Consider the following 8,682-nt stretch of genomic DNA (forward strand, 5'->3'; position numbering starts at 1 on the left):
AGGGGAGGGGAGGTGGCTCCGGGGGCCGCGCTGTGTGGGGCAGGAGGGGGTAGGGGCTCTGCCGCCCCTCTGGCCCATACTCCCAGGGTAGCACAGGGAGCAGCTGCTCTGGGTGCTGAGCTCCTGCACCCATGTTGGTGAGACAGTGTCTGCCTGGGACCCCGGTGCCCAGGGCTGCTGGGAGCAGCCAGGGCTCTGAGGGAGCAGGCCCTGCGGAGCTGGCTGGCAGTGGGGGGAAGACCTAGAGGCAGCAGGGCGGGATTGGATGGGCAGGTCCCCAAGTGCCGTCTGGCTCAGTCACCTGTGCCCTGGGCTCTGCAGACGGGCAGGGGTTGAGGCTCCCTTTGCCTGGGCGTTCACAGGCCTGTGCACAGCCGCGTCTCGGTGCCCTTGCCCTGATCTGCCCATGAGGGTACCAGAGATGAGCTGGGATGCATCTGCACCCGCCTCGGCACCAGGAGCTGCGTGGGACCAGGCAGGGATCTGGGATGGCGGTTGGTCCACGATGCTGCACTGGGCATGCATCGGGCAGAGGGATCGCATGGCCACACTCCTCGGCATCGTAGCCCCCCCACAGCCCGCCTGTGCATGTGCACACACACATATGCGCATCTGCCTTGGCCCATGTGTGCAGAGGCGAGCAGGGAAGGACCTACCTTCATCCGTCACTGGCGCAAGGCTTGAAGCAGGAGGAAGGAGGCTGAGCAGGATCCCCACCAAGAAGGATTGGGACCATGCTGGGAGCAGTGGTGCTGCCATCCTGCAGCAGGAGGCATTTGGGGCCAGGCCAGTGGCAGCTCCTGGGCAGAGCTGGGAGGGCTCTCGGTGCGTGGGGTCTCCCTGCAGCTCTGGGGCTCTCGGTGCCCTGGGTCCCTGCAGCCTGGGGAGCTCTGGTCCCGACCCGTGGCCGGCGCCTGGAGCTCTGAGTGTCTGGGCCTTTATCTCAGCAGCGCCAGCCTCTGCGCTCAGGAAGTCATGCAAAAGGCCCCTCCATGCCACCCCCTCCACTTCCCCATCCCCATCCCCAGCCCACCGCTGTGGCTTCTTTGCTGCTGGTGGAGACCGCGCCAGGCAGTGGCTGGCCCCATCAGATAGGCGGCACGTCCTCCCTGTGGCTGTGGGGCCTGGAACCGGAGGAAAACAGGCCCAGCCACGGCCCCATGAGCAGGGGGAGGCAAGGACGACGTCTGCTGCCTGAAGACCCTGGGGTGGCCGCAGCATACGTGGGCCTGGGAGGGAGCAGTGGCGACGGGCCAGGTGCCACAGGGCTTTGGTCTGCCAAGTGGACAGTGCTGCCCAGAGACCCCGAGTATGTGGTGGCCCGGGGCCCTGGCCCCCCTCAGGAGGAGAGCTGCCACCTGAGATGGGCAAAACTTCCACGTATCCATCATAGGCCCCCCCCCGCCGGCAAAAATGAAGATCGGCGCCTACGGTGTCGCCCACTCCAGCACCCTGCACGCACCGTGGCTTGGTGGGCCGGCGCCAGCGCCGCTGCCTGAGGGCATGGGCTCAGGCTGGGAGCTGCCGTCTAGCCCAGGGACCCGCAGCGAGCGCAGGGACCTCCCTGCCTGGCCAGGACGTGTCCCGACTGCAACATGGGGAGACTCCCAGAACTAGAGGGACGGCTTGAGCCATGCCTGGCTCTGGCCTGGGCTGAGCCTTACCCAGGCATGCAGCGGCGGTGCCCAGGGTGCCTGTGCAGAGGCAGGATGCTGCTGTCCTCCCATGTGGCCATCAGCAGGCCTGGGGTGTCGCATGCAGGCCTGGACCAGGCAAGGGCCGTGCTCCCAGCAAGGCCAACGCGCCTTTCCCTGCAGGGCAAGAGCACCGGGACAAGCCGGGCAGGGCCCTGCCCCTTCCCGACCCCCAGGCCCCCAACGCCTTGCCCATGCCCTATGCCTGGTTCCCGAGGCAGCCAGTCCCATGCATTGTGTTTATTGGACATGAAGCAGATGCTGCGACAGCCGGGCTCACCGGTGGTGGGGCAGTACGTGGCTGTGCCGAGGCAGTCCTGCTCCCTGTCTGCGCACCGGGGGAGCACATGGGCACCAAGCCCTGCAGAAGATCATGCCCGTCTCCGTCCCTGATGCCCAGCAGTGAGTCCAGGCCCACAGGGTCAGTCTGCAAGCTGGCCGGGGTGAGCAGTCACAGAGAAAATGCCGGGCCCGGGGCTCTGCTCTTCCCGAGCTTGTGTGTCTGCCTCACGGGGCACCAGGATGCCCTTCCCAGGCTTCGGAGGGGGAAGCAGTGTCTGCCGGCTCCAAGGACAGGGGCTCTCGGAGCCCACAGTTCTCTGCCCCACCGGGCTATGGCAAAGTCCCATGGGGCAGGGCAGGAGACAGGCAGCACTGCCCACTGGCTACCTGGGAGCTCTTTGGCTGGCCCCCGCTCCGACCTGCAGCAGCTGGGGAGCAGATGCGCCATGGGCAATGGTGCAAGTCCTGCTGGGTGCTGTGGCCAGGGGGCTGAGGTGCAGCCCTGCTGCGCCGGTGCTGCTAGCCAGGAGGTGTGTGCAGGCAGTGGCGCCGGAACAGGCCAGTTTCCTGTGTCCCTGCGGGGCCAGGCTGTCGTGCCCTGAGCCCTGTGTCCCGTGCCAGCCGGTGTGTGGCACTTCCAGGAGGGCTGGGCAGGTGCGGCGTGGCTCAGGCCTCCTCCGCTGTGGCGTCGATCCCCGCATACGTGAAGTTCTCAAACAAGGACATGTTCACATAAGCCTGGAGGGGAGACAGGGTCAGCTCCGGGCTGCGAGAGACACTGAACCCCACCAGCAGCCGGGAACCCCTGCCCGCACCCCCGGGTGCCTGGACTTGGATGTGGGAGGTGGCGAGCGCTGCCTGTGCGACCGTGCTGAGCGCCAATGCAAGTGGACCAAGGCCACGCCTGGGGTCGCACCCCCTTCCCCCGGCCTGAGCCAGGGCCCCGGGCGGAGGCCTGCTCTGCTGGGGGCTGTTGCTGCTGCCCAAGAGACGGCAGCAAGCTCCTGCTGCCCTCACCCCACAGAGCCCCGACAGCCTGGGCTTACAGGGTCCTTCTTGCCAGCACCCTGGGCAGGGGCAGGGGCAGGGGCAGGGGCAGGGCTGCCCTTGCAGCGGCCCCAGAGCTCACTCAGCCCAGCTGCAGCGTCCTGCCGCCAAGCCTGAGGTCAGCTGGGCTTCCAGTTCCGGCAGGAGCATGGGGGGTGGGCCGAGGGCATTTCTGCAGGTACCTTCCTGGCCTCCAGCATGCGGATGAGCTGCAGCGAGATCTGGGCGAAGGGCGGGCGCTCGTAGGGACGGTCTCTCCAGCACTGCCGCATCAGCTCATACCTGCAGGCAGCACACAGGGTCACAGCTGGAGGGCATGGGGTGGGGGAGGGGGGAGGGCTACATGGGGAGAGCTGGGACACTGGGGATGGGCAGGGGCACTGACAGGGCTGGGGCACTCCATAGTGCCAGGGGGCCGTGGCAGGGTGGGTGCCAGCAGCTCTCCCTCCCATGGCTTTGGCCAGGGGTATTGTGGCAGCCCAGGCCACCAGGACCAGACAGGCAGGTAAGCATGGAAAGCCATGCAGTGTGGCCTGGCCCTGCCCTGTCTCAGTGTCACCCAGCATCGCAGTGCCACACAGCACGGCCTGGTCTTGCCCCCATCCTGGTGCCATGCAGCATGGCCTGGTCCCAGCCACGGCGCGGGTGCCATGCAGCATGGCCTATTCCTGCCCCATCCTGGTGCCACACAGTGCAGTCGTCAGGGCCGTGAGCACCTGGAGGGGGCGAGGCTGCCAGCACGGAGCCGGAGGATGGGGCAGCTCCTGCCTGCCCCCCCCCCGGGCCGCGGCACTTACACCTCGTCGTCACAGTTGCGTGGCTTCTCCATGCGGTATCCCTGTGGCAGCTTCTCGTAGAGCTCGGCGCATGTCATCCCACAGTACGGCGTCCCCCCTGCGCAGCGCCAACCACCATCAGGCCCGCACCAGCCCAACCTGCCTCCACCCCCAGTCCCTGCTGATGCTTTGGGCCATGGCCAAGGCCGGGCCAGCCACTGCCCCCCATGGGCCTGGCCAGGGGTCCTGTTCCAGGGTAGGCAAGTCCCTGCCCAGCAGCTCCCTGCTGCCCCCCTGCCCCAGGTGACCACATTTCCCTCCCCAGGACAAGGCCTGAGGCAAGAACTTCCCCCTTGGGGGAGGGAGTTGTGGGGAGCAGATATGCAGAGACACCCTGGGGCTGGTTGGGGAGCAAGCATGCAGAGACCCCCCCGGGGCTGGAACTGGTATGGGGCAGGCATGCGGGGACCCCCCCTAGGGCTGGGATCCCAGATGAGGAGCACGGGATGACTGTGGGGCTGAGCCCAGGTGGGCACCTACCCAGGCTGACGATCTCCCACAGCAGGACCCCGAAGGACCACCTGAAGGAGAAGCAGACGGTGGGCACCAGTGCAGGGGTGCCGGCAGGGCCAGCCCCACAGCCTGGTCATGGCCTGGCAGCACCGATAGCTGTGCTAGGGTAGGGCCTGGACACAGAGCAGGTGCATGCTGTGGGACCAGGGGCACTGGAACTGAGATGGCCACTGGGAGCAGGGGCACTGGGACTGGGGCAGTCACTGGGAGCAGGGGTGTTGGAACGTGGACACTGGAATTAGGACGGCCGTTGGGAGCAGAGGCACTGGGAGGGCCACTGGGAGCAGGGGCACTGGGACTGGGATGGCTGCTGGGAGCAGGACTAGGATGGCCACTGGGAGCAGGGGCGCTGGGACTGGGATGGCTGCTGGGAGCAGGACTAGGATGGCCACTGGGAGCAGGGGTCAAGTTTGTCAGGGCCAGGGCTGGGTTTCTTGGGATGGCTGAGTGACGCCCAGCACAGCAGGTCCCATCGCAGCACACTCGACAGTGGGAGAATGGAAGCCACTGCGGGCCCGAGCCCAGGGAGCTCGGGGCTGGGGGTGCTGGACGGAGGCGGCACGAGGGCTGGGAACAGGAGCTGGGAAAGTCTGGGGGCAGGACTGCTTTTGCTTCAGGAGGGATCGGAGGTGGGGGTTAACCCCATAAAGCGACTCCCCCGGTCCTGCAGCTTGGCGGGGGCAGTGCCGAGGAACTGTGACGCGGCACTGAGGGCTCCTGGCATCACTGGGGCAGTTGTGGGGATCCGGGGCACAGCCACGGGGGCATCACTCACACATCACTCTTGGTGGTGTAGACACTGTAGTTCAGGGACTCGATGGCCATCCAGCGGACGGGCAGGCGGCCCTGGGGACACACACATGGTGACACTGGGGGGCACAGGAAAAAGGCACCCACCCTCCGCGAGAGGGGCGGAAGGGTTCATGCTTCGGGCACAGGCAGCTGCAGGCCTGCCCAGTGCACTGAGGACATGCCTGCCCTGCGCTCACCATTGTCTTCTTCACATAGACCTCCTCCCCTCGGGACAGGCCGAAGTCCGCGATCTTGGAGGCCAGGTTCTCTCCCACCAGGACGTTCCTGGCCGCCAGGTCCCTGTGAATGAACTGAGACGGAGCCCGAGTAAGCCACACCTGGGGCCACAGCAGCCCTCAGCCATGGCACTGCGTGCCCCTCCCTGCCCTGGGCCAGGCCTCGCATGCACCCAGACCCTGGTGCACAGCTGGGCCCAGCAGGACTCTCCTCCTGTCCCAGCCCTGCAGCAGCTCCTCCAGGGGTGGCGATGCGGCTGGACCCCGCAGCTGCACTGGCTTTGCCAGCACTGCACTGCACTATATTGCACTGGCTTCCCAGAGTGGGGGGAACAGGCTCAGGGGGCTCACAGAGTCATAGGGTCCCAGGGCCGAGGGGCTGGCAGGGGCCTGTGGGGTCATGTCTAGTCCCAGCCCTGCCTGAGGCAGGATCAGCCCTGTCCAAACCAGCCTGGACAAACCCGTGTCCAACCTCTGAGGAACATGACACAGTCACCCTGATACAGCCCCAGGCATCGCCCCTGCCTCTGTCCCTGGGAAAGTAGGGAGGCCGTGGCTGCCAATGTCCTGCTGCTGTTAAAGTTGTCAATATGAGCTGAAGAGATTTTGGGTAGAAGCTATGCCGCTGCTGCAGAGGAGGGCCAAACCCCCCCCAGTCCGGACCAGTCTGACCAGGGGGGAAATCCCTTCCTGTCCCAGTGCAGCGTGGGGCTGAGCCTGAGCGCAGGGGCGAGACCCTGCAGCCAGGACCCTGCGGGTCAGTGCAGCAGGAGCACTGGCCCAGCCCAGCCCCATCCCCATCCCGGGCTGCGGCAGCCCCCAGCACCTCTGGAGGAGGCTTAAAACCCCAACACACGGAGCAGAAAGGGGGAAGCCAGCAGTAAGGCAACCGGCACAGCCCAGAAACCTGAGAAATCCCCTCGGCAGAGCACAGGCATCACTGCGCCCGATAATCCCCACCCAGGGGCTATCCAGCCTTTCCTGGACCCGCTCCAGTGCTGGGGAGTCCACAGCCGCCCTAGGCAAACCAAACCCTGCTGCCTTCTTTGCGGCCCTGACCGGCCCGTCTCTGCAGGTGCTGCGGAGGCGCTGCGGATCAGGGCTGTCCTCTGGGTACTCCCACAGCCTCAGGCACCCTGGCACCAGCTCCCTCTTCCAGTGGCCATGCTGCCTCGCCTCGTTGGCCTGGGCACTGGGCAGGACACTGGCTGCTCCTGGGAGCGAGGCTGGGGCAGCAGCAAGGAGCTGGGACTGGAGGGCTCAAGCCTCCAGCAGCTGCACTGCGGGGGGCCAGGCCGAGGGAAACAAAGCCTGTCTGGGCGCCGGCCAGCGCCATCCCCTCAGCGCTGAGGAGCCATGGGGCTGTGGAGTCTGGGGCAGCAGGCCACGTCGCGACCTCTCCCCAGAGGCAAGCTGTGCCAGGCTATGGTGCCAGGGGCCAGGGTCTGCGGGGGACACGGTTGTGACACGGCCGCTGGCCCCAGCATGGCCCAGTGCCTCGGCAGCAGCGGGCAAGGAGAGCAGGGCAGGGCCGCACCTGCTTCTCGCTCAGGTACTGCATCCCCTTGGCCACGTCGGAGGCAAACTGCAGAAGCTGCTGGGAGGTGAGCGTGGAGGCTGTGCCATGCTCCTTGGCGAAGGCCGGGTCAGTCTCCAGCACGCGGCTCTTCCGCAGGAAGTCCAGCAGGTTCCCATACGGGGCGTACTCGATGGCGATGTACAGGTAGCCTGGGGGGGGGTGCTGTTAGTGTCAGGGGGCCGGGCCCCAGCAGGGAAGGGGCCAGTAGGATGAGGTTTAATAGGAAGGGCCCCAGGCAGGGCACGGGGTGGAAGCAGAGGGAAGAAGTGGCCCCGGGCAGGCCAGGGTGCAGGAGGCAGGGGCAGGACTTGCCCTGGCAGGGCAGGGGTCCCGTCCCGGCAGCACCCACCTCTGTTCTCGCAGGCACCCAGCAGGTTGATGATGTTGGGGTGGTGCCCCAGCTTGCACAGCACCTCCAGCTCCCCTGCGAAGTCCCGGTGGTCGTTCTCCGACGCAAACTCTGCGCCAACAGCAGCGGCTGCAGGAGCAGGATACGCGGCCGGACAGGCCCCTGCCCCCCCCCACCGCCACAACCTGGCCCTGCGTCCCCTTGGCCTGGAGATGTGGGCTCTGTGCAAGGCGGCGGGGAAAGCCAGGCAGCCGCAAAGCCCCCAGGGGTCTCCCAGCCTGCGTCCCCAGCACCTCCAGTGCAGCCCCTGCCCCTGCCCCTGCCCCTGCCCCTGTGCAGGGCTGTGGGGTGCAGCCTGGGCGCTGTGTGGAGCAGGCGTAGCCCCACGTGGCTCAGCCATTGGGAAGGTCTCAGTGGCCCCTGTGGCCGGAAGGTCAGCTCCAAGCTGCCCGGTCTGTACAGCACGGCCCGTGCTGGCCCCCACTGCCCACCCCAGCGGGCATGGCCCCATCACAGCCCCTGGCCCCACCTTTCAGCATCTTGATGGCAGCATTCATCTTCAGCCCATCCTTCTTGATCATGGCGCGGATGACCTGGCCGAAGTTGCCCTCCCCGATCATGTCCTCGAAGGTGATGTCCTCCCACTCCAGGATGGGGTAGCTCAGGGGCTCGGGCTGTGGCTTCGGCCGCCGCGTCAACGTCAGCGTGCCCGAGTTGAACTGCAGGATGGTCTCTTCCCCCTGCCAGGCGAGGGGGTAGGGGTCAGCAGACTCTGCTGCTGCCCCCAGGGTCCCCCCACGCCTGCTGCATGCAGAGAGGAGGCTGGGGCACCCCAAAGTCACAGGCTACAACCTGGACCGGGGGCTGCTCGGAGCCAAGGGCACTCACTGAGCCCGACTGGTAGGTGAAGGTGCGGCGGCGGTGGAAGAAGTTCTTGATGAGGAAGAGGGAGAGGAGGCCGAGGAGGATGGTGATGCAGGTGACGGACACAGAGCCCACGATGGCCAGGAGCAGCTGCTGGTCAATGCCCGAGGGCTGCATGCCCTGGCTCTCCAAGCTGGGCACTGGGCTCAGGTCACCTGTAGGGACCGGGCCCGGATCATGGCTCTACTCCTGCCATCCTGCCCACCCCTCGCCCCGTGCCCTGGGAGGAGCCCCCCTTCCTGCCCCGGCTGCAGCTGGGCCCAGACCCCTCAGAGCCACATGCGGGGGGTGGAGGATGTGTGGTCCCAGTTGCGCTCATGCCAAACCGGCAGAGCTAATGGTACATGATTTTGGCCAGCCACCACCATCCTTCCCACCCCTCAGCTGCCCCTAGGACATGGGCAGGTCCACGTCCCCCTTCCCTCTGCCT

At 66.8% G+C, this 8,682-nt stretch overlaps 2 protein-coding genes across 2 annotated transcripts in view; both read right to left on the reverse strand.

Annotated features, from left to right (window-relative positions):
- The window catches only part of MPL (MPL proto-oncogene, thrombopoietin receptor), a 7,636-nt gene extending 6,735 nt beyond the window's left edge, over positions 1-901 (reverse strand). The window contains exon 1 of the mRNA XM_006015804.3: positions 657-901. Coding sequence (XP_006015866.1) covers positions 657-759 — 103 coding nt within the window. The 5' untranslated portion in view covers positions 760-901. The remainder of the gene's footprint in view (positions 1-656) is intronic.
- A 1,018-nt stretch (positions 902-1,919) lies between these two features.
- Positions 1,920-8,682, reverse strand: part of TIE1 (tyrosine kinase with immunoglobulin like and EGF like domains 1) — a 16,464-nt gene continuing 9,701 nt past the window's right edge. The window contains exons 12-21 of the mRNA XM_025206946.1: positions 8,217-8,407; positions 7,858-8,068; positions 7,329-7,439; positions 6,938-7,128; positions 5,362-5,475; positions 5,148-5,218; positions 4,340-4,380; positions 3,821-3,917; positions 3,206-3,305; positions 1,920-2,714 (exon numbers count right to left, since the gene is read on the reverse strand). Coding sequence (XP_025062731.1) covers positions 2,643-2,714; positions 3,206-3,305; positions 3,821-3,917; positions 4,340-4,380; positions 5,148-5,218; positions 5,362-5,475; positions 6,938-7,128; positions 7,329-7,439; positions 7,858-8,068; positions 8,217-8,407 — 1,199 coding nt within the window. The 3' untranslated portion in view covers positions 1,920-2,642. The remainder of the gene's footprint in view (positions 2,715-3,205; positions 3,306-3,820; positions 3,918-4,339; positions 4,381-5,147; positions 5,219-5,361; positions 5,476-6,937; positions 7,129-7,328; positions 7,440-7,857; positions 8,069-8,216; positions 8,408-8,682) is intronic.

Source organism: Alligator sinensis, unplaced genomic scaffold, assembly GCF_000455745.1.
Source record: "Alligator sinensis unplaced genomic scaffold, ASM45574v1 scaffold781_1, whole genome shotgun sequence".
Classification (NCBI taxonomy): domain Eukaryota; kingdom Metazoa; phylum Chordata; order Crocodylia; family Alligatoridae; genus Alligator; species Alligator sinensis.